The sequence below is a fragment of the Sinohyriopsis cumingii genome, chromosome 11 (assembly GCF_028554795.1).
Source record: "Sinohyriopsis cumingii isolate HCF-2022 chromosome 11, ASM2855479v2, whole genome shotgun sequence".
Classification (NCBI taxonomy): domain Eukaryota; kingdom Metazoa; phylum Mollusca; class Bivalvia; order Unionida; family Unionidae; genus Sinohyriopsis; species Sinohyriopsis cumingii.
Genome location: NC_142971.1, coordinates 104,659,685 through 104,686,119, shown reverse-complemented (window position 1 = coordinate 104,686,119; position 26,435 = coordinate 104,659,685). Strand labels below are relative to the sequence as shown.

Genomic DNA, 26,435 nt, shown 5'->3' with positions numbered 1-26,435 from the left:
GGCATGGATACCTGAATGATCCCAGTAAAATAATGTGCACATCTGTGAAATGGATTTTAATCTTTGTTTACTAAGCAACTGTGAAAGGATGATGCCAAATGAAGAGGACCTTACCATAAAAATGCTCAAATGCCCTTGCAACCAGATAAGCTGAAATGAACAAAGATGTTTGGAATCAGCAAAAAGCTCTCCCAAACTTTCATGCTTTTAGATGTGAAGGAAAACCTAAGATGACAATCATCACTATCATCGCATATTTTATTGCACATCAAATGTAGAAGTTTTACTAGTAGATACTAGACTTGTGTCAATTTTGTTCACTCCCATGCTTGTATTTTTGTCAATTGAAACTGGAATGTTAGTTGCAATAAAACAATCTTAATAGACCCATGAATAGAACAAACGAATGTTGAAAAAGGATGAGGAGAGTGCTATGCAAGTGGTAGTGATGGTTCAGACGTGGAGGTCCAATCAAAAGTATATAGCAGACCTCTGGCCGCCTATCTGGAAGTCGCCTTCTTCCTAGGCCTTTGTCAGCAAAGTCAAACTAATTCATTTCTCAAATATCCCATTTTCAAAAGATTACAATTTGAGTTTTTTAACAGGTTTATCTTTAATATCTAGATGTTGCAGTAATTTTTCAATTTATTTCAAATTCTTTGAAGTTGAGTAGCAGTTTCAGTGAAGGCAACCATGTCTTCTGCATACAACAATGCAAACAAATTTGCAAATTCTAGTCAGAAATGTGTTTTGTTAGATCATTTAGGAATAAAGAAACATAACCTCGCCTTGCTCCAGCCAGACGGATAAATATTTCTGTCAAGCCATTTGGTTTTTTTCACACAAGGCTTGAAAATGGCTTTTAGTATCATAATCATTTAGGGCTGGTATAACATGATAGGCTGTCTTATGAATCATTTAGGGCTGGTATAACATGATAGGCTGTCTTATGAATCATTTAGGGCTGGTATAACATGATAGGCTGTCTTATGAATCATTTAGGGCTGGTATAACATGATAGGCTGTCTTATGATTCATTTAGGGCTGGTATAACATGATAGGCTGTCTTATGAATCATTTAGGGCTGGTATAATATGATAGGCTGTCTTATGAATCATTTAGGGCTGGTATAACGTGATAGGCTGTCTTATGAATCATTTAGGGCTGGTATAACGTGATAGGCTGTCTTATGATTCATTTAGGGCTGGTATAACATGATAGGCTGTCTTATGAATCATTTAGGGCTGGTATAACATATGAATCATTTAGGGCTGGTATAACATGATAGGCTGTCTTGTGGTGGACATAAAGAATGTAAGAATGGCAAAGTTTGCTTTAAAATGTCTTCTATTTTCTGAACCAACTAAATAATGAAACAAGGGTTTAATTAACCATCTGTTCAGGAGCTGCATCAGTAATGAGATTTTCAAGAATGCCATTGTGGTGTACATAATGCCTGAGGCATGGACATCCGCAAGATTTTTCTGGGGGGTGGGGGCAATCATAGGGATGAGAGACTTGAAGCTATATATATATATGCTGACCCTGGAACCAACCTGGTGGCCTAAGTGGTTGCGGGAGGTAGAGATTTTACCATGGGTGAGTCATACCAAAACTTATAAAAATGGTACTAACAGCTTCCTCACTTGGCAGCTCAGCATTAAAGGGTTAGTGTTAGGATTGGTCGGTTGGCAGCACAACAATGTGACTGGGTGGGACATGATGCTACATGTCTGTGGCATGATGCCCCAGTGCTAAACATCACCATAAACAGCCACACTGCAGACATAGTAGCAATTATGACTCAAATTATTAAAGCTATGTTAAAAATATTTTAAAAGACACGCCTCCTTGGAACACGCATGGTCTGAGGGGCACCAGTTTCATTTAGTATCAACACTCAACCTTACAAAATAACTGTGTGCCAGGTTCCATGACTTCCAACAATAAGTTTAGGAGTAGCAATAGGCAAAACTGGACAATGATAATTGTAGCAAGTTCCAGACATGTTTTCAATCATCTGGGCCTTAAACTGTGGGGCATATTAAGGATAACAGGTATATAAAAAAATAATGCTAAAAGCTATTGAAACAGAAGAAATTGCCAACAAAAGTTAACATCTATACCACAAAACTAACATGTATCAAGGTTCAGTGACATATCTTGAAACAGTTTTTGAGTTTACTGCAGAAACAAAAGTGAATGATGGATAGATGACATTTTGGATTTAACTGCTCATCAACAGAATAGCCATTTAAAAGCTAGATTCTAAAAATGTAAATAATACAAGTTGCCAAAATATGTTGTCATATCTACTATTCCAAATAAAAAAAGAAAATATGTACTACAAGATAAAGTAGCTAAATAATTTAAAGAAAATGTTAATGGCAAAACTGCTTAAAAGTAAAGCGTCAAAATGTTTAAAAATTTGTCTGTTAAAGATTTCTTAAATGAATCTAAATCAAACTCAAAGAATGGTTCTAGTTTGTATTTAGTGCAAAGGTGACTTGAGTCAACATGACCGACCCAGGCTATTAAGGATTTGAACATGCACACAGTCAGTCACAAGTCCAGCCTGTTTACCACTGCTCAACCATGCCACCAACTCACAGGATGGATGAAAAACCAAAAATATAGAAACTGAATTATGAATAGGAAAAGACTTCTCAATCACTTGACTAACAAATGTATCATGTTTTTCACTGCAATATCATGAACAATTTCAAGTTATGGACTTCAGTGACAGACAGCTGGATGTAACCCGAACATTTCTACATTCCCTGCAAACGTCACTGGAAGGGTACTCTAAACTATGAGCCACAACAACAGTCTACCAAAAATAATATGACAGCGCTTGCTAAACTGGAATTTTTTTTGTTAAAACCAATTTTTTTTACAAGTGCAAATTTGAAAATAAAATTTACCATTGATCAACTATCATTTGCCATTGATGAAATTCACCACAGGCAATGCTTTAAAATATTCAACGATTATAAGAAATTATGTGCCAATACTGACTTTCTGAAAGTACTTCCAGAAGTTGGTACAGCTATACCACAAAATTACCTGTAAACCCTGACCACACAAGTTAATTTGGTAGTAAAACATCAGGAACTGTCATAAAAGATTACTACTACAACCAATCGATAACTAAACCACCAGTCGTGTCATACTATTTTCTGTTAAAAACATTCCAGAATCGATGAAAAACTTTTTCATGGCAGGGATAATTAAAACTATGAGCCACAACAGCAGTCTACAATGACCTAATTTTGCTGCCCAGCATATACATGCATATCAAGATCTGTGACTGCAGACAGCTGTGATGGCTCATTAATTTGCATGTAGGATATACAATCAGGAGGACATAGGTGAAAAGTATACCATCAGATCAGCTACCATAGTATCTCTGTGTAAAGCAATTATCTTTCACTAAAGAAAATGACATATCATGACACATTGTGTCATAAAACACCAAGCCAAACCCATGAGGGTGCTTGCTAAACTGTGGAAAATATTTTGTTAAAAACAATCTTTGACAACAACTGCAAACTTGAATATAAAATTTACCATTGATCAATCATTATTTACAATTGATTAAATTCAATGCATTCAAATATTCCACGATTATAAGAAATTATGTGCCAACTTGAAGATACACTCATTTTCTGAAAATATTACTTCCAGAAGTTAGTATAGCTATACCTGAAAATTACCTGTAAACTCAAACACAAGTTAATTTGGTAGTAGAACATCAGGAACTGTCATAAAAGATTGCTGGTACAATCAATTGTGTCATATTATTTATTGTTACAAACATTCCAGCTTACATCATCTATTTATCAGAATGGATGAAAAACTTTTTTCATGGCAAAGAAATAAAAAGTGTGAATCACCTTGAAATAAACTGCAAAGACATGGATAGCAATAATCTTATTTTATTACAAAACATGTACAAATGGTGGACCTCATAGATACCAGTTATATATAAAGCATCCATATATCATCAACCTTTGTTTTGCACTACTATATTAAAACAACATAACTTTACTCATTACTAAGGCCCTGAGGCCTTCAGGTATGCCATTACAAAATTTTACATTTGTCAAAATCATTTTTTTCTAGTAATGGAAACATTGATATATACAGAGAAAATATTTCTAATCATTAAAACATGCATATCCAATGCAGCTGATAAATTCAAATTGCTATAAAATCTTATAATTTACTCTAATTATAATACAATGTTGACAAATAGCTAGGTTATTCAGTGGCTTCTGAGCATTTTCAGCAAGGAAGAAAAACATAAAAAAAACCACAAGGATAAATATTTTGATATAGTGTTTATCAACAATATGCAAACAACAGTTATATGTATGAGTCATGAGAGATAATGTGGCAGGGACTTTTCAAATAAAAAAAATACTAACCAAGGTCTGACAAATTTCAAAATCACATTGTGTCTAGCACCAACTATGACAATGCCTAGTTACCTAGCTCAAATTTAGTAATCTATTGCAAGCACTAAAAGATATGACTATTGCTCTCCCTAACAAAAATACCACTGATAAGACACAGGATTGTCTCAGAGCACAATTTGTCAATCTCTATGAAAGGATTTGTGTGAAATTAAACTTGTTCCATATGGCATACTTTGTTTTAAGAAAATGTGTAAACATACAGTAATAACCTAATAGGACCGACCTGAAACTGCAAATTATTTATCAAAGAAAAAAAAATTCTGTACAAATGAAGAAAGTTTCAAAAGATCCAATATATCTGAATTTTGCACAAGCCAAATTTATTCTTTCAAAGCCTTACACACAACTCCTACATTGCCAATATTATTTGGTCATTACCAGAAACAGTTATTGGTAAATAAAATTATTCAATGCTAAGATTTCATGACTTTTATACATATATCCTCTCATGATACTGGGATTACATATGGCATGATACTTAATGGTATAATCCCATATTAAATTATGAAGTACTCTGTAGGAAGATGGACAAAAGGTACGAAAATAATAGATTTAATAATGAATGAATATTTCATGAAAGTTTTAGGAACTAACCTAAAAAGAAGTTCAAGACATTTTCAACGGTTGATATCGACTCAGATCTCCATTCATACTTTGCAATTCATAAATTTGAATGAAATGAAAAACATGCATGTGTTTAACAGACATCTTTTCCAGGGAAAAAATAACAGTTGTGTGTATAAATGCTGAAATATCCATCCATGAATTTGTTATAAAACTGGACCCCTCAGAAACACATAGCATTAAATCAATTATCATGACATATATACCTAACGAAAATACATTTGTTTACATTTAAAAATTCTGGATGTAAGTCCATACAATTATTTTGTACAATGTCCACAACTAGTTCTCATCAAATAATGCCACTAAAACTTCTAGCACTATCTTTCTTCATGTATCTCAGCAGACTCTGGTTCATGTATGGTAGGATTTGATTCTCGCTGCTCTAATTGGGCCACATAATCGTACAATCTGCAAAAAAATAGGAAATATCAAACATCAAACATAATATGCCATACACTTTGTACACATGACAAGTGATGCAACTTCAAAGCCAAATGTGAACCAGCCTAGTTTTAAAAAAAAATATTTCATTTAGCACATTTATATAAAATTCAGTACAAAAATAATTGTCATGGAATTTGATGGATAGAAGATTTGTGAATCTATTTAAGATACTGCCCACACCATAAGTTTGGTCAAGTCCATAATTTTAAAAAAAAAAAAGGAAAACCTGGCATTTTCCAGATGTTCCAGGGTCAAACTGGCTAAGCTCAGCAACAGATAACCTGAGTTGATATGATCGTAGGATCTAAAATACACCATGCACATCACTTTCACTTGGGGGGGGGGGGGGGTGAAAACCTTAAAGTTATATGATCATCCATTCAGGAAAAGTAGTGATAAGAAAAATTTCAAGATGGCAACTTTGGTAGTGATACTGAATGTCTGAAGTGTGCCAATTTATTATAAGGAAAATTTTGACCTGGGGAAATGTGTGTGTAAAGTTTCATGCCAATCCCTTTTGTTTATTACTGCTCTGGTGGCCTACGGCTATGAGCATCTGCCATGGATGTGGGAAGCCATGGGTTCAATCCCCAGCCACTTCATACCAAAGACTTATAAAAATGGTAATAACAACTGCCTCACAAGGTGCTCAGCAGAAACAGGTTAGTGTTAGGACTGGTCAGCCTGGTGTCATGATAATGTGACTGGGTGGGACATCATGCTACATGTCTGCAGCAATTCCAAATAACACACACATGGTTTATTAGGAGTAGAGACAACAAATGTGCCAGATGATGGACAGAAATGGGACAACATGCCACAGAGTAGGTTCTTCTGATTTTTTACCAATGAAGCTAAATATATTCATAAATTTATTACAAGTATATAGACCTTTGTCAATATGGAGCAACAAGGGAATGCAAAAAAGCAGCTTTTAAGGTAGCAAGTGATTAAAATTTCAAGGTAGCAACTAATGAAACTAAAATCCTTCTAGGTATTGAGCATTTCAAATGCAAACAGAAATCAACTTGTACGCAATCAGAAGTAGAACTACTTTGTAATTGTAATGTAGACAAAGATTACATCATGGAGAATGATGTAACTGTAGTATAGACACAGATTACTTCATGGAGTATGATGTAACTGTATTATAGACACAGATTACTTCATGGAGTATGATGTAAATGTATCACAGAAAGATTACATCATGGAATATGATGCAACTGTATCAGAGACAGATTACGTCATGGAGTATGATGTAACTGTATCACAGAAAGATTACATCATGGAATATGATGTAACTGTATCAGAGACAGATTACATCATGGAGTATGATGTAACTGTTGTGTAGACAAAGATTACTTCATGGAGTATGATGTAACTGTTGTGTAGACAAAGATTACTTCATGGAGTATGATGTAACTGTATCAGAGACAGATTACATCATGGAGTATCATGTAACTGTTGTGTAGACAAAGATTACCTTATGGAGTATGATGGAACTGTATCACAGACAAAGATTACATCATGGAGTATCATGTCACTGTAGTGTAGACAAATATTACTTCATAGCCTTTCTCACTGACAAATGACCTTTATGACACATTATTAGTCAACTGACAAATTCTATAACACTGCCTAGGCCATTACTTAAAATTCTCACGATGTCACACACATGTAACCAATCTATTGTTATGTACTCACGTTTCTATTTCTGGAGATGAGATATAGTCATGACCCAAGGACTTGAAGATGGGGTTCTTCATGAGCTCAATGGCCGTGATAAGCAGGCCCCATGAATACTGGCGCTTAACAGCCATCCTCTCCAGTACTACTCTGTTAGAAAAGAATGGAGATATTATTTAACATCATGCAAAGGCAGACAACCTGATTCAAATATGAACTCATGGAAATCAATGAAGTTAAAATCACGTAAGTCAGTAAATAACTGTACTGTATCTACCAGGCACATTGTTATGTTATAAATAACATATAATATATATAAACAAGAGACCCAAGTGGGCATATTATTTACTTGGATTACATAACTCCACTGTTTCAAAACTGTAGTAGTATAAGAATTCATACTATGTAAACTTTTAGGACATTCTGACATAGATTCTTTCTAAAGTTGAAGGCATAATATTTTCTTGTTCATGGTCACGACCTCCATTAATATGCACTGAAGCATACATTCAGGTTGATAAAAATCAAGTACAAATATTGTTTTTAGAGTGGCTCAGTCTATCAGTTGTAAGATTAGATCATTAAAAGACCTTACATATTATCAAACTCATCCAAGATGGCATAAGCCAATGTAAAGTTTGATCAAATTTGGATCAAAAATATGGTTTCCATAATGGTAATAAGCTCAGCCAATCAGATGCAAGATTAACTCATCAATATTCATGGATGTTAATCATCATCAAACATGCAAAAGATCTTGATAATATAAGTATACCCTCCAAGTTTGTATCAAATCGGAATCTAAATCCATCCTCCATGGTGGTAATAAGGTCATCCAGTAATATACAACATTATCTCATTCATATATCAATGGATCTTGCTTGTTATTGAAATTATCCAAGATCTTGATGATATAATCTTATATTTCAAACTGGACAAGATCACCTCATTTGTGTGTGGATCTCATTTATTATCAAACTTGTCTGAGACTTGATAAGACTGGGATATATTCCAAGTCTGATGAAAATCATACCTAAAATTTAGCCTCATAGTGGTAACAAGTCCCTAGTGAGGCAATAAGCCCAGCCAAATGTATGCAAGATTTGCCCATTGCTGATCTTGGTGACATAAAACGACACTGCACGTTTAATCAAATTTATATCAGAATTTTTTTACAGTAGGGTAACAAGCTCAGCCAATCAGATGCAAGATTAGTTTCATTAGATTCTGCTCATTACTGAACTCACCTGATATCATTCATGTATTCCATATTACATAAAAATGGCCTCAGTAATGAATTCTACCAGTTTGATACATCACCTAATATGGGTGGATTTTGGAATATCTGACCACAATTAGATCAAAAATGTGGTGTTTTGAATGAAAACAAGGTTAGCCAATCAGATACAAGATCACAATAATATTCATGGATTATGGTCATTAATGAACACATGTGAGATTTTGATGGTATAAACCTATATTCCACAATTCATTTCAATTGAATAAGAAACAGACTCCAGCAATAAATTGTTGATGATGCACACATTACATACACTAAATTTAAGGCCATCCCTTGAGCTTCTGGCCAGGTGAGCTTAACATCTCTGCCAAAAATATTTCCCTATGCTTCTGTACATTTCCATCCTCAATGAATGCTATAAATAGCATGTTTGACTTGTTGACCCTCTAATAATCCTGTCTAAATTATTTCATCATCTTTCTGACAATTTCTAATAAAGATTGCATTTAGATTCAATGATACAAGAAAAATTGGCAGTAGTTTTCGGAGTACTTGCCTGGTAATTTCTTTATGGATTTCCTCTTTCGTGGTGGTATTAAACAAGTGCTGCAGCAGGAAGCTGAAGTAGTGTGTGTGGCTGTTTGGGTATATGAGCTGGTTACAGATGGCAGCAAGGAACAAATAACAACCTGGGGGAAAAGTTCAAATCGTAAGTAAACTATAACTGAAAGCAAAAAAATGCAGAAAAAGTAAAAAGTGGCCACATATTTTTTACTTTAACAATAGTAGCTGAGAAAAACATACATGTGAAATTTTGTCCCTTTGTCTTAGGTGTCCATGAATTTCCTTCAACCATGAAATCATCAGGAAATTCTTCAATTTTAATCATTTTTGTCTAACCAGGAACTGTTCTAAATCATTAAGGAGGAGTCCAAATTTCAGAAACCAGGAAATTTGTATGCATGCTAAGTCAAATACTAACAGACATACTGCCATGATTGATGAGCAACAACAGGTCCATGCGGGACTGAGATTACTCATGTGACATCTGCTTTAGGGCAATAGGTCAAGAAGTCAAGGTCAGTAGGATGCTTTTTTGCAATTTGTTTTGCAAATACTTTTACTATCGAAACATGAACTAGGAACCAATATGAAATTCTTTATGGAAAGGAACCAATCACTATAGTGGAATATGTACTGCAGTCTCTTAAATACAGCTGGCAGAGCAAGGCAAAACATTTATAGACACGTTACACATGAGACGAATGTAGTTTGCAACAATATTCTGAACATAAAGTAACGGATAGTGAAGGAGATTTGTTGAGTCACCAAATACTGTGTGTGAGCAATTTTCCCTCCTGGAATCCTTGGGATGTGGATCAAAATTTATTATGATTTCATGTTTACAGGAAGAAAAAAAAGAAGGCAATGGTATGCACACTTTCAAATATAAGCAAACTGTACACCAACAACTGGAATCCTATGCATAAAGTAGTTTCACATTCTCTCGGGGACAAAGCTCTTGCTAGACATTAGATAGGGACAGTGGGAATCTTGTTAATCTTGTTTGCTAAGTACAACTTGTGAAAATATGTCATACCTATATATTAGCGAAGACAATGATGAAAATACCTATTTCTTACTGTATGATAGCACTGCCATCATCTTAATGGCAATTATAGGAAGTATTTAGCCAAAAATTACATACCCATTGTATCTAATTGAGATACAAGATCATCAAAGAATTCCGTGTATTTGGAGTCTGCAATGGTGCTCATGCTGGGTGCCAGACCTTTGCTGTTGATGCAATCACTAGCCTGAGTTCCCACATAAAGCACAAGTGCATTGATCAATGGGACATTGTAACAGCTGTAGCCGTAGACTTCATTTGACTGAAACAAAAACATAGCATTGTGAAAGGAAACTATATCTGTATGAAAACTGCACAATTATTTTTTTTTATTGCTTTCTCCTAAGGGCACTGTTATGCTATACCATATTGTGGTTGAATACAGGTGCCAGAGCCAAAGGGGAGGGTGCTATACCACCTGCAGGACAACACAACCGAAGTTTCCAAGGATGAAGACAATAACACATTCATACATGGCTGACCCATGACACGACAAACAACATTTGAATCTACACATTGTGTGTAACTCTAAAATGGCTGGACATGGCAGTGGTGCTAACCATTGCCAGACATTATCACCAAGTCATGGGAAAAATCATACTGTAAAAAAAATCCCTGTAATGTATTATGTATGACTTATAATCAATAAAAAATGTTCACATTAAATCTAAACTGTTGATGCATTTTAATAAATAAGCACAGTGCTTTTCTGTCTTACTTTGCTATAGAAAATAAAATTATGATCCCAGAGAGGCATTATCTTACAATGGGTTTCTGTTGTTATTGTTATTGTTGTACGGTTTAACACCATTTTTCAGCACAAGATAGGCTATACATGGCAGCCAGTATTAATGGTGAAGGAAGAACACGGGAAAACCCTGGAAAGAACCACCAACCCATGAGAAGCTACTGGCAAGCTTTCTCACTTATCCACACTGGCCGAGCCCAAGACTCAAACCTACACAGACAGAGGTGAGATGGCAGTGATCTGTGACGGAGAGCGCTTTAGACCACTTGGGGCCCCCCAGTGGGTTTCTGTATGGAATGCAATGATAAAACACATAATCATACAAACACATTTTGTAATTGGTGGATTCCAAATAATGGAGTCAGTTACATAATGCTCACCTTAAGATTCCTTATGAGGGTAGAAGGGAAGGTTACTGGAGATCCTCTTCTCAGATACAAATCCAAATCCTGTGAAAAAGAACAGCATGTATTTTTATTCAGTTCATTTATGCCACTGCTTTTCTACCCATTGTTTTACAATATTTATTGGAATTTAGATGTCTTTGTTAAGTAAACAATCACACAGCTGTTAAATCTGTAAGGACAATTTATAGAAGCTAGAAACAAATAAAAATTAGAATCTGAATATACCTCCCCATTTATTTGTCTCCCCCTTCCCCAACAATTTAAAAAAGAAAAGCGTACATGCACAAAATTTCATTCCTTGATTTATAATTTCAAATCTGATTATGAACAGGGGAACCCTAACACCAGTGGGGGACACGACAAATGTATTTACATAGAAGGAAAATACTACTTTGTCGGCTTCCAATATTTACAATGTCAAATCAAACAAAGAAAAAGAGTAACAAAAACAAATTTACCTTTCATGTGGATTTAACAAGTGATGTAATTTTTGTGTACATGTATACAAAGGGATATAACTCTCAACTTCAAGGTAATTGATGGAATAATCAAGCAGTTAATGAACTGGATGAACTATGTCACTCTGTTGTCTGAGGAAATTAGACTCACCCATAGTATATGCAATATGGTGTTCTGTTAGCATGGAAACTCAATTAAGACTGAAATATGTACGTAGACCATGAGTGTTAGGGGCACTCTGGTTAGTCAGGTTATAAATTATAAATTAATGTTCTGTGCACATTTTTATTACATTAACATTAAAGATTTCCATTACTGAAATCAGTAGAAGTACAAACAAATTGGGATTTATACAAAAACTATAATCCTTCTTGTTATTAACCAATTTAATCAAGAGGTTATTTTGTTGCAACAGTACAGATAATTCTCAAGAACACACAGGAGAAAAATTCATACATTGTGAAAAAAGTTGCTGAAAAACTGGTGCATACAATTTGTTTTTCAAGAAATATATAACATATTTATTAAAGAGAAAGTCTAGCCTCATTAGCTGTCGCATATGCAATTTTTCATGAATATCTATAAACCACAGAGAGAACTGTGAATGAAGATACCTTACCTGTTTGAAAGGTGCTGACTGGATCATGCTTGTATAGCTAGTGCTAATGCGAGGAGGGCATGCCATTTCTGGTAGCATGTCAACATTCAGGTCAGGTGTATATGGATCTGGCACAGGTACGTTACGTGAAACGGTACTCAAGATTAAGTCACGCATCTCGATGCAGTATGGCGATATGGCATCACAGAATTTGTTATGATGATCACATAGAAACTCTGGGAAGTCATGAAGGCCTAGCAACATTGTTACCATAGTCTGCAAAATGATGATATTTAGTTATTGTATATCAAACATGTTCTTTTGAGATCTAATTCAATTAATTGCTTGAAAAATATGAAGGCAATCAATCTGTCCATCGATTCTTTAAAAATGCTTTGAAAGGGATTATAAAGCTTATGTCTGAGACCTCAAATAATATGATCTATATAACAATACAAAGAAAGAATTGCAATAGATCTCTGAGATCAAGGTTTAAAGACCTCAAATAATATGATCTATATAACTATACAAAGAAAGAATTGCAACAGATCTCTGAGATCAAGGTTTAAAGACCTCAAATAATATGATCTATATAACTATACAAAGAAAGAATTGTAACAGATCTCTGAGATCAAGGTTTTAAGACCTCAAATAATATGATCTATATAACTATACAAAGAAAGAATTGTAACAGATCTCTGAGATCAAGGTTTAAAGACCTCAAATAATATGGTCTATATAACTATCACATCATGTTGTATATACTGTATATATTGTACATAACAGATAGAAGGCCTCAAGGTAGATTAGTTCTGTAACTGAGTTACCTTCTCTAAATAAAGTCTTTATTATTATTATTATTATTATTATTATACAAAGAAAGAATTGCAACAGATCTGAGATCAAGGTTTTAAGACCTCAAATAATATGATCTATATAACTATACAAAGAAAGAATTGCAACAGATCTCTGAGATCAAGGTTTAAAGACCTCAAATAATATAGTCTATATAACTATACAAAGAAAGAATTGTAACAGATCTCTGAGATCAAGGTTTAAAGACCTCAAATAATATAGTCTATATAACTATACAAAGAATCAATTGCAATAGATCTCTGAGATCAAGATTTAAAGACCTCAAATAATATGATCTATATAACTTTACAAAGAAAGAATTGCAACAGATCTGAGATCAAGGTTTAAAGACCTCAAATAATATGATCTATATAACTTTACAAAGAAAGAATTGCAACAGATCTCTGAGATCAAGGTTTAAAGACCTCAAATAATATGATCTATATAACTTTACAAAGAAAGAATTGCAACAAATCTGAGATCAAGGTTTAAAGACCTCAAATAATATGATATATATAACTATGCTAATTTTTCAAAGAAAGAATTGCAACAAATCCATAGTTAGCAATGCTTACCTTGTGCAGCCTAACTGATGGGTTTACACGCCAGGTAGTCCTGAGCAATGAAGACATGAACTTGAAGAGATCAATGAATAACTGGGCATACATACTCCAAATCTGAAAATGCAAATCAGATCACATCCTAAGTATTAAATGAAATCACTACATAATATTGAACCATGCTTTTCGTAACACTTCTCAGATCTATAATGACTCAAAACTATTGAAGTGAAAACATTTCACTGAAACAAAAGAAAGACGAGCAAAGTTTTTTTTTATTCCTGTCAATATCTGTGATAATATAGATGCCATATCATTTATGTATTTTTTAGTATTTCACCTTTAACAATCCATACAAGATCATTCTCATGTGAGTTCACACAAATTTCCAATGGATTTAGAGAAATTTACCATAAATTAAAATGGAATCCCTTACCCACTTTCATACAAACTTACTGGTCTGTGATTTGCAAATTTTGCTGAGAACAAAAGTAATTTTCAAAAGGACCACAAAACTTTTTTCATAAATCTTTGGATCCATCCAGATAGTCTCTGAAAAAAAGGATGTCACATCCTCTCATACAGTCCAACCATGTAGCCAATCAAATGTTTAATTTTCATTTGGAGTTGACAGAGATGTTAAGGAATGGATTGTTTGTAGATGTAAGTCACTGCCTGATGATTTAATAGGAAAAGACATTTTTTTATCCCAGATGTATGGAAATCAACAACATTAGTAAGATTTTAAGCATAGTTCCCATTACATTATATGAATGGTAAAATACACGCTGAACAAACACTTTTGGAAAAATCTGGGTAAAATGGGACCATACCTTCTGTTCTGAAGTGTAAACAAACATTCTGTTCATGAAGACCTTGTGTGACATAATATCCATCCAGGCTGTGGCAAATCCTGGGGCATTAGTAGGCTTCAAAACATGTAACAAGTTGCTGGAAAGTAAAAAATTAAACAAGATCTACAGATCCTACAAATATAGGGTGGAATTACTTTAAAAAATTAAATGAACTGTCTTGCATACGAGTTTACCAAAGTATCATCTTGCATATAAGTTCACCAAAATACCATCTTGCAAATACTCAAGGTTTCATCAATATTTACTACCTCATCCATGACCTAAATGATCTTAATTTTAAGAAATGTCCACCCATAAGTAATCTTATCCAGAATTCTAGCATGACATCATCCAGAATGGTCTATGCACCTCTTAACTGTATTTATATATGCCTACAGACAGCTGTAACAGTCATTAACAGAGTTATGGTCCATTGAGAATAAATAAGATATCCACGCAAATTCCAGAACTTTGAAATCCATCAACATATTTGGACAACCTGCCCCCCAACCCCAACCCCCCACCCCAACCCCCCATAAACATGATAACAAAACCTGAAGGATATGATCAGCATTACATTGATGACATTCAGGTCCAAAGACCCACTTGACAGTGTCAATCACTTAAAAAGATCCACTGACATGGTCTTTGCACTGATGACAGTGTCAATCACTTCAAAAGACATACTGACATGGTCTTTGCATTGATGACAGTGTCAATCACTTAAAAGACCCACTGACATGGTCTTTGCATTGATGATAGTGTCAATCACTTCAAAAGACATACTGACATGGTCTTTGCATTGATGACAGTGTCAATCACTTAAAAGACCCACTGACATGGTCTTTGCATTGATGACAGTGTTAATCACTTCAAAAGACATACTGACATGGTCTTGCATTGATGACAGTGTCAATCACTTAAAAGACCCACTGACATGGTCTTTGCATTGATGACAGTGTCACTCACTTCAAAAGAAATAATGACATGGTCTTTGCATTGATGACAGTGTCAATCACTTAAAAGACCCACTAACATGGTCTTTGCATTGATGACAGTGTCAATCACTTCAACAGACCCATTGATATGGTCTTTGTATTGATATCAGTGACAATCACTTCAAAAAGCCATCTGAAATGATGATGTTTGCATTGATGTAAATCACTTGAAGAAGCCATCTGAAATGATGGTTTGTACTGATGTTAATCTCTTCAAATGGTCATATGCATTGATGGTCTTTGCATTGACAGAAAAAATGGTTCCTGAAATTAATCAAATGAGGCAATAAATACAAAGTGGTGGGTGAGAGTACAAGTCATATTTGGTTAAAATTAAATCAACAATTTTCCTAGAATAAAAAAGGAAACACATACCAGAAGGTACTAAGCACTTGCAAGTTGATGTTTTCAAGGATAGGATCTGCAGCATTGAGTTCTATCAAAAGCCCAATCAAGATTTTGTGGTATGGCACCTGCCAAAATGATGTCTGGATGGCCTCAAGATCTCGTAGTAACACTCCAGCCACAATACCTAGCACCTGGAAACAAAAGTTTAAAACCATAAGGGCCTTAAGTTTGCTTTGGGATGAAGCAGATACTTGGTTCTGTACAAGTTATGTCAATATAAAGTTTCAACACATGCATCAGCACAGCAGTAAGTGAACCTGAATGGCTATGTTAAGTAAAGAACAGTTTTTTTTAAAAAGTGTTCCCTCTTGGCAGACTTAAATTGTAAATCAAAGTCATGTAGAAAAATATTTTGACAATGGAACCAACATGCCTAAATAATACCAGTAACTGCTTCAGTACTGTTTGAAAGAATTTGGTTATTGAAAATGCTTTAAAAAATCATACCCTTCATTGTTTTAAAACAACAGCATCTTTCCTTATGCAAAATCATACCACTCACATAACTTTACAGCTGCCGTTTGCACCGTAGAAATAGACAGATATTTATAGCTAAACTTAATATTTTATTAAGGCTGGGACAATTGTATTCAAGTTTTTGCATCAAGATTCATTTGATCAACTGCTTATTGCTCAACCCTTTAACTTTATCCTGAAAACTACCATGAGCAGATGCAGTTATTATGTCAAGGCAGTTTCCTTTATTTAAAATATGGATGAAAATCGAAAAAGACACAGATGAGTGTTGTATCGTCCCTGGGTCCCAAGTATCTTTGACTATAATCACCCAAGCTTTACCTTATTCAGCATATTGATCTTGGTAACAGTGTTTGCAACACCTCCCGAGTGCTTGATCAGCATAGCTAACAAACGGGCACAAGCATCCCATATGAAGCAACATTTAGTCCTGATGCTACTTGAGCTACGGTACCGCTGACATAGTTCACTGTTACAGAAGCCCACACAAATCTCTATACACAGACGGAAAAAGCGGGAGATAAGGTCATCTGTTTGTAGTATTCCAAGCTGATCTGCCTGTAAATTGTACAAGTAAAAAGTATTGTTAATAAGATTTCTTAGAGAACTAAAATGAATTTGAATATAAGTGATATAAGTTTTAAAATTCCACAAGCAGGAAAAATATAAGAATCAAAATCACTAAATTTAACAAAATAATTTGCAAATTATATAGCTTTTATTTTCAAAATGAATTGCTAATTTTCAAAATATAGACTTAATATATTGTACCTTTCGCAAGAACGTTGCAAAAGCCAGGCGATTTTCTCTATCAGGTAGCCAGTGTAGCATGTTGATCCATTCCAATAGAAGGAATTGTGTCTTTCCATGCAGCCCTGGGGGGTCATTCATCCTGCGAGCCTGTAAAATACTGGATTGCATCAAGGCATTGGGGTCTCTATGCAGTTCATCCGGTATGCCCGAACTCCAATTGCTTTGGTACAGGTTTTCTATCAGTGTGGTAAGGCTGCAAGGAGTACAGATACTTTCTTATTAGTGAGAAATGGGAATGTTTCTTGTTCAGAAATTGTAACTGAATGATTCTTACAAAATTATTCAAAACTTACTGCAGCTGGGTGATGCTTGATGTCATAGATGCTCTTTTGCTTTAATAGAGTAAATGAAAAGTTATTTTCCATTGTAAGGTAAGGGAGTTCTTTAGCAAATAATATAGTTTTTTATGTAAAGATTTATGCATAATTATGAAACAAACAATTAATACATATATATAGTCAAGGAACATGGTGTCTGCAACTGCGTCCAAATGAGCAGTGGTGACTTGATTATAAATGACATTGAGATGAAAATGCTAAAATCAAATTGGTGTAATGACTGTCACAAGTCTAAGTATTTCTTGTAGCCTTGACCTTTGAGCTGGAGATTTGACCACACTATTATACAGTGTGAAATTGGGTAAAGTTTAATAAAAATAACTGTAGCAGTTTAAAAAGTAACAGCCATGAAACAGAAAAAGGCAAATGATTTGCATTGTCCTATTCTACACTTTTTTAACTAACACAAGGTGATAAACTTGAGCAGTTTGAAATTTGCCCCATAGCTCATTCTATTATGTTTATTCCATTATCACTTTCATTCACGGGTTGAATATCTCTGCGTAACAAAATGTGCTGTAAAATGGTGTTAAACCCTACAGCAACAACAATACACACATATCTGTTGGATGTGTCTGCTCTAAAATAGGATTTCACTAACACAAACTTTCTTTGTTAAATCAGTAGTTTGCTGATGCCAAATTTCCTAAAAGTTCTATAATGCTGTATAATGGTATTTAATCTTTCAATGCTTGTGCAACAGAGGTATTTAATATCTCTACTTCTTAATATCTTCTTTTGCCCTTATTTTATTCAATTTATCATAGCCCTAATCAAAATACATCAGGTTTTGTAGTATATGATCTGCAGAGTGAAACTAATTAAAACAATTAAAATTGCATTATACTTGCATTGTCATCATCATTATCATCAAGTATTTACCAAACAAAATCATAATGAATCACGCCAGGAAGATGATGTTTTGGGTTTACTAAGTAGCTATATTTTAAATTTGCATTGGTAAAACTTTCTTCATGAATGGTATCAAACTATGCCATAATGCTTATATCCAGAAACATCATGCTAATCAAATTCATGATATGCATGAAGAAACCAGATGCGGAACAGTTGCTATATGAAAAATTGATGTTGCAACAAGAACATTTAAATAAAACTGTATACTTCACCGAGCACATCTTTATATGTGGGACTGTTCTCCAGTGTGCAAATTTGTACAAATTTTTGCACAATTTGGGCAATGGCATAGCTTGACAGCATCTCCACGTAAGTACTTGACATATCTTATGACTTTCTCACAAAGACTCTGTTGCTTTGCCAATACTTCCTGTTTGTCATGCAGAGAATAAGCTACATTGATTTCTATTTGGTTTTTATTTTTTTAACCTGGACCAGAACAAACAATAATCACAAATGAGAATTAAATGTAGTTGTTGTTGTTGTGGGGTTTAATTATATTTTTCAGCACAAAATAGGCTATACATAGCAGCCAGTATTAATGGTGGAGGAAGAACCCGAGAAAACCCCAGAAAGAAACACAGACCCACTAGAAGCTACTGGCAAGCTTTCTCACATGCCCACATAAGCCAAAAACATGCAGAAAGAGGTGAGATGGCAGTGATCTGTAATGGTGAGCACTTTAGACCACCTGGCCACTCAAATTAAATGTAACGTATTTCAATGTACATCACACCAGAAGCATAGCTTTCAAATTGACCAAAGGAGTCGAGATACAATTCAAAGTAGAAACTTTGTGTGAAAGTGGTACTTCATAATACATCAGGAACACATTTGGAACACTTCTGGGTTAAGATAATTAGCATGGCATGGGGAGGGGAACCAGATTACAAACCATGTGACTGAAATGCTCTTTCAGATGGATTATTTTTACAGAATAACAAGGCAACTAATAATTATTCATGACTGCTGAAGACAAAGCAACATGTATATGGTATTATTTTGAATCAATTTTATGTCTCTTGTATTGATTTGTATTGTTTCAGAAAAAGTATTGATGGATCGATCAATATATTGATGAATCGTTTCACCCCTAGCCACCACAGAACAAAATATTTGATAGTTCATGTCTTATTAAAAAATTTTGCCAATTCTGACTGGCTCAGTCATTTTGAAACAGTGATATATGGTTCCCAAGGAATCTACATTTGTCTTATTGAAGCTGTTCGGAAGTATGGGGTAAGAGATGAGCCAAAATCAGCACAGCTGTTGCGAAGAAATCTAAAAAGATGTCCGCCATATTGTTGTTTTACAAGTTGTGCCAATATTAGAAGTCACAGAATAATACCATAAGCTCAGTGAATTTTTAAAAAAGGTGGGCTAATAATGATGGTATAGTAGAAAATTAAGAAAGTACACTTACCCATCTGGCGTCTCACTTGGGTTTGCAGAAATCCGTGTCAGGGTTTCAATTGTGGAACTTAAATCAGTCTGAAGATAAGACAAGCAGACATATGAGCAAGTATTTACTTTTTGATTCAAAACTTGTTGTTGGAAGTAAATTCAGCGAAGTACATACATGTACAAGGTGCTTACATAATTTACCATTTTGTACCTTAAGGGTGTTATAATTATGACTTTTCGGCCGTTCTAATTAGAAAGCATAGATCATACCTCTAGATAAACCTACTCAACAGTATAAATGTTTTTCATTCTATTTTATGTATTGTATATCTATTCAGAAGCTTATTCACAATTTTTAATGCTAGTTAGGGAAAAACAAATTTGGAATACATTTGAAGACTCTACATTCAGTGACTAAAGAATTAAAATATATCTTCATTGTATGGCAAATGTATTCCTTCTACTCTATTAGCTTACCACAGTGAAAAAACTTTTGATCTCCCTGTCGATGCAGTAGCACTGTACAAGCTGCATGGCAAATGTGACCGCCTTGAGATTCTTGCCACCGTCCATCAGCTGGGCAAGCTCCATTGCATACTCTTCCATGTTAATCAGCTCACAGCTGACCAGCGCATCTATTAATTCAATGTTGTACTTTGCATCATCGTCATGCTCTATCAAACATCTGTACAGAAAAATATAAAAACTATATTAGTAGTCACCTCATCCCCTTGTAGTTTGTACCCCTCTTCCAATTTTTAAAATACTGGTAAGCTGCCTTGAGATTTCAAATTGTACCACATATCATGATTTCATTAATTAGTTTCTAATTTGACCATAATGGGACTTTCTATCCTATCATGGCATCCATATTTGTGTGGGTGAGTCTGTTTTGATGAATTAGTACATCAGAGCTACAATTCTTTAAATGAATTACTGTGCATGAATTACTGTGCATGCTATCAAAATAATTGTCATAATTTTTACCCTATTTGTGGCAAAATATTATTACTAAAAATTAAAATTTGTGTTTAACCATACATATACATAAGTATGTGCAGTCCAAAGATCACACTGCTCCACTATGCTTTTCTAAGAATGGGAAATTAACTTGTGCTGGCTTGTTTACATTCAAAACTTCAAAACACAGTGTTAGGTAACTCCTCCCAAGTGACAATGGGTTACATATTATAATGAATGAAGTTTATACATTTTATTATATTTTTCAAGGTCCTAGGGGGCATTTGGCAAATGCATACTAGAATAAGATTCAGTCTGCAGTCCTGTTATATCATGCATTTGAGAGAACAATTTTTTACAGATGAATGGACTGTTAAATCAATGAATCATTTTTTTTAAATTAAGGCTTTTTCAGAAATCAATGTATGGTAAGTTGTAAGGCATACAAACCATACTGTGTGGGTTATTGACAGTATAGTTGCTCTTTCTTTTAAAAGTATTATGCATTCTAATCTCTTCTTCATAGTTACATTTATGGACAGTGCCTACAATGTGAAATGCAGGTGTGACTATAAAAACAAACCTTGTGACCTGACTTGTCGTCCAGCGAGGTCCATACATTTGCATGTTTCGCAGCCCCTTTAGCACCAGCAAGTGACATTCTCTGTATTGCATCAACAATGCAACATCTGCCATCATAGTGTAGCTGTCAAGAAACCCCTTCATTGCCTGAAATAAAAACAGCAATATATCTCCCTTCATCCTTAATACATACATCCAAGCACTGTAATTAGGTGGAAATTAATTAGGGGTAGTGTTGATCTACATCCTTTCACTGTATAATGGTCAATTTGGTTTTAAGTCTAATACATAAAACAGCCCAATATGACCTTGACATTTCAATATCCATAGCAATAAATTACAGCATACCCCATGACAAGCTTATTAGTATGTTTGGTGACATTTAATGACAGCAGTAAATAGTACCATCAAATCCAAGAGACAATCTGCTCAAAATGTAAACAAACATTTCACCACAAAAGCTGACCATGGACAGAAAGAAATGGAACAATGCAGTGACATCAGATATATAGATTAACATGCTAAATACTTTCTCTTAGCCATGTGACAAATCATAAGGATTGTTATAACTTAATTGTCTCAGGTGAGTTACAACACTGCACTATTCATGTAACGACCCTTGAGAGTGATGACAACTGCATGTCAACAAAAACAATCTTGTTTGAATAAAAGTGAATATTTATTATTCTTGGAATCAAAATTAATGAACTGGTGAGAAAACTAATGCAGAGGATGGCAGAGACTAACAGGGATAAATTATGTAAACTCTTGTCAGTGCATTTCTTGCAGGCAAATAAAAGCAACAAAAAAGTAAAGACAATAATACATTCAATTTACATCTTACCAAGACACTCAGAAAATCTGTCCAAAAATTGTATATTTGATGGATCAATATCAAAATGTTGCCACCACTCATATTTTAAATTGTATGCACTAATGATTTTTATACAATGTTTTTCTTGATTTAGAAAAAATCAAACAACTGGGAGAGAATTTTTTTACTGACTAATACATATTCCTAAATATCCTACACTAACTAGTGTGTTATTATCTAAATTACAAAATCAAAAAAATAATGGCTCAGTGGGTCACTACATATTAGAAACACAATAAAAAAATATTTCCCAATGTTCTACATACCTTTTCAAGTAAAATATAAACATGGAACGGAGACTTCCTGACAAGTATGATGCCATTAAGAAGAGAGTTAAGCTGACTGGACATCTGGTCTGTTCCAGGGATATTCCGTATCTGCAGCATGCTCTGCTTGATCTCCTCTACAATCCGGTCAAAAATTAACGTCATTGGCTGAAGCAAAATATGATTTTATAAGTATAAGAAAAAAAGGAAAGCCATATTTATTTAATGTTACAAGATATGGTCTCATAATGGATGATAAAAAATAAAGGGATTTCACAAGCTAGGTAACATTTGCAACTGCATATTGAACCCTAGATCAGAACGTTATCAAACATCTTGTGTTCTCACTGCTCTACACAAGACACAATAATGACACAAGATTCTGCCATTGCTCAAAAACTTTAATAGCCCCGAGGCCTCTCTAATTTCAGATCCTGCTCCTGTATTCTAAGTGATCGGGCTTGTCCAAAAAATGCATTAATCTGTTTTAAATAAGTTAGTAATTGTAGAAAATAGAACAAAAATGTAAACACTTCAGTATCTGCCTGTTACATGAAGCAAGTATAAACAGTAAGCAGTCATAATTGGAGCTATGCTTTGGGCAGGTTAAATAAAAACAATTACATGGCAAAGAGGTCAGTAAATTCAGTTTACTTAATTGGCTAACGATTACTTGTGTAGTGCATTTAAAGAATGCAGTAGGTGATCCTGTTGTGCTAATTTGCATAGGTAAAAAAGATCAAGTGGAACAATCCAATATATTAACAGTGGCAATATTTCTTTGAAGTTGGATTTTACCCCATATATATAAAATGGAAAGCATGTTTATTGTTCATGTGTTCATGTGTGATTCATTCTTGAAGGCAATTTAGGAACCAAATAATTCTAAAATAAAGAATGCCAGTAAAAAGACAGCTGGGGATTTAATATTTAATTCTTTGCACAGGTAGCAAACAACACAACAATTCATTTCTGTGTTTACCATGTCTGTCAAAATGGGAGTCTGAGACAATCCATATGTAACATATTCAATAATGAACATTCCAACTAGTTAATCATCATTTCAAAATGATTGTAGTCATGATATAGATTGATTGATAGGGCCTGCGTAAACAATTTTGAACTGGTACAACAATTTTAAAAAAATATTCATGCAACATGTAGGGCAATAATAAGTCTTTACAGCAGTCAATCATCATTAAATGTGGGAAACACATGTTAATGCAGAAGAGAACAAGAGGCCAAAGTGTGTCTGACATCAATTACCTGGCCAACACCAACTGTCTACTTTGTCACCACATACAAAAAGTAAAGATGCAAAACTCGCTACAGTAAAACCTGTCTTGAGAGACCACTGCTATGGGAGACTACCATCTTGAGAGACCATGTTCTCCATGTACACATATGTTGATTATATAGTGTTATGACCTGTTATGAGAGACCACCTGCCATGAAAGACTATTAAGCTTTATCAGAAGGGGTGGTCTTTCAAGACAGGTTTCAATGTATGTTATTCTCTGCTGAGGCTTTCATAAGGTTTTCTGTTGAATGCAGTGACATTTTTCAACTGTCAGTAAGTCTCCAGAAACAACAACAAAAAATGAAAAATAAAACAGGATACAATCTGCATCCAATCTGAAGTGTAGCCCATTTTTAACTTTTCAAACCAATATTAGCAGAGATCTTTGTATGTCTTTTTATGTCAGTTTGGGCCCTTTGAAACTTTGTGTTGGCTTCCCTTGATTAGATAAATGATCAAGTGTTCCGGTTAGATAATACATCTTAGCAGGAAAGGAGATTAAGTTTCCTAATGATCCTTTTGATCTAAAGACTAATTACATGTGCATATGCTGAGTTACCTCCCTTTCAAAGCATACCTATACATACTTTTAATCCGTTGCAATAAATCCTTCCTTGATGTATTTAACACTTCAATTTTTATAAATGCTACCAAGATTTTGCTTTTTGTAGGATTACAATCTCCCATGTTAATAATCATAAATGATCATATAATAATTAGGCTGCATTACAGGGTATGTGAAAACACCTGAAACTATCTATATCTTTTTTAACATGTAAGTACTTCAAATCTTGACAATAATTTTTACTGTATAAACATGTAATTCCACAATTAACAATTAAATTAAATGTGAAGTATATTAGTCACACATCTTTTTCCTCTAGTGTGTAAATACTTCAAATCTAAGCCATAAAATTACTTTATTAACACGAAATTTCATAATTAAATTAAATACTGAGTATTTTCAACCTTTTTCCCATATCCAGTTCCAAAACAGGCCAGTTTATTTTAAATACTTACACTAGGAAGGGGGTTGGGGGATTTTTCCTATCTATCATCTTTGGGAGTGGGGAGGTTGTCCATCCATCCAGGACTAACAAGCTTCTTGGAAGGTATGGACAGTATCATATCAATAACATGATGGCCAGCTGCAAGCAGAAGCTGAATAAGGATCAGGATTGATACATGTGCCTGTCAAATTGGTCACTTACCTGAGGACTCTCATTCCAGGTGGTAAAGTGGAAAATGTTACTGGACAAATCCTGGAATGCTTCAAATAAATCCATTGTACACTGCAATCTGTCTAGGGGTCACGTCACAAACCTTAATAAATAAGAAACCATGATCATTCAAGATAGTTTACATGCCAAATGTTCCCATAAATGTTTTAAATAAGGCTATTTCTTAGTTATACTCATTCAGCAGAAACAAGAATCAAATTCAGTTACATACATATTGCAAGTTACCCCTTGAGAAATGTGATAACTTCAACAGGAGCTGTCAAATAATAGTTTAGCTTGGCTATACACGTAACATTGGATTAAGACCAATTGGTACCATTTTCTATGAAAATTCTTGATCTCAATAATTATTTTATAAAATTATTAAATCTGGTTTTGTGAGTTTAATATCTGCCTATGTCATACACTGTTATGAGGCTTTCAACTCTATCTGCCTTTGTTATATTAAATATTTATATTATTTTTAAGCAACATATACTTTCATATTATTTATTATTTTATGTCAATAATATAATTATTTCTCAATAACTAGTTAATGAAAGTTTATTACCAATTATCAGCATATATTTTGTTGCCATGATACTAAATAAAGGAACACAACTAAGGGTACATATATACCAATTTTGTTTTCAAACGGCATGAAAACAAGTTGGGTTTTTTCAAAATATTAATTGTAATATTGTCAAAGGAAAGTTAATATGTACAAATAAAACAAAAACAAACAGACTTTGTATGACTATCTAATTTAGCCTAACTTTGTCTGACTTTGTGGTGTTTAGCAGGACCCTTTCAGGTGCCAAGTATTCAACAATCAGGATTGAATTGATTTGATTAAAATATATTAATATCAAACTGTATATAAAAAAATAATATCTCATTTAATCTGAGTAAATGAACCTAAATGACCATGTTGACTTACTCTTTAATTAGCTCCAAGAATAAAGCATGTCTAAACACTGCAAAGTCAGACAGTCATGCAAAGTCAGACAGTCATGCAAAGTCACAGTCATGCAAAGTCAGACAGTCATGCAAAGTCAGACAGTCATGCAAAGTCACAGTCATGCAAAGTCAGACAAGTCATGCAAAGTCAGACAGTCATGCAAAGTCAGACAAAGACTGTTTAATGCCAACAACTGTTAATAAGTGTTAACTAGTTGTTTAAAAAATAATTGTAGTATTGAGATACAAACAGTAGTATTATGACAGTATTATACTGCATCCATATTTGATAGAACAATTGCAGATGGAGTATGACAGGTGTACCCCAGTG

The 26,435-nt window shown here is 34.1% G+C and overlaps 2 protein-coding genes across 2 annotated transcripts; both read right to left on the bottom strand.

The window, feature by feature from the left end:
* Nucleotides 1–3,922: 3,922 nt before the first annotated feature.
* Nucleotides 3,923–7,725, bottom strand: LOC149789205 (CCR4-NOT transcription complex subunit 1-like). The gene is made up of 2 exons (XM_089975838.1): nt 7,257–7,725; nt 3,923–5,516 (listed from the first exon to the last, which is right to left on the bottom strand). The coding sequence occupies exons 1-2, from the start codon at nt 7,370–7,372 to the stop codon at nt 5,426–5,428; spliced, it is 207 nt and encodes a 68-aa protein (XP_089831964.1). The 5' UTR covers nt 7,373–7,725; the 3' UTR covers nt 3,923–5,425.
* Nucleotides 7,726–10,178: 2,453 nt separating this feature from the next.
* LOC149789204 (CCR4-NOT transcription complex subunit 1-like) lies at nt 10,179–25,246 on the bottom strand. Its single transcript, XM_089973587.1, has 13 exons — nt 25,136–25,246; nt 22,625–22,792; nt 21,486–21,631; nt 20,420–20,627; nt 19,962–20,029; nt 17,244–17,478; nt 16,794–17,030; nt 15,963–16,126; nt 14,569–14,686; nt 13,751–13,852; nt 12,342–12,596; nt 11,237–11,305; nt 10,179–10,370 (listed from the first exon to the last, which is right to left on the bottom strand). The coding sequence occupies exons 1-13, from the start codon at nt 25,208–25,210 to the stop codon at nt 10,179–10,181; spliced, it is 2,037 nt and encodes a 678-aa protein (XP_089829713.1). The 5' UTR covers nt 25,211–25,246.
* Nucleotides 25,247–26,435: the final 1,189 nt, after the last annotated feature.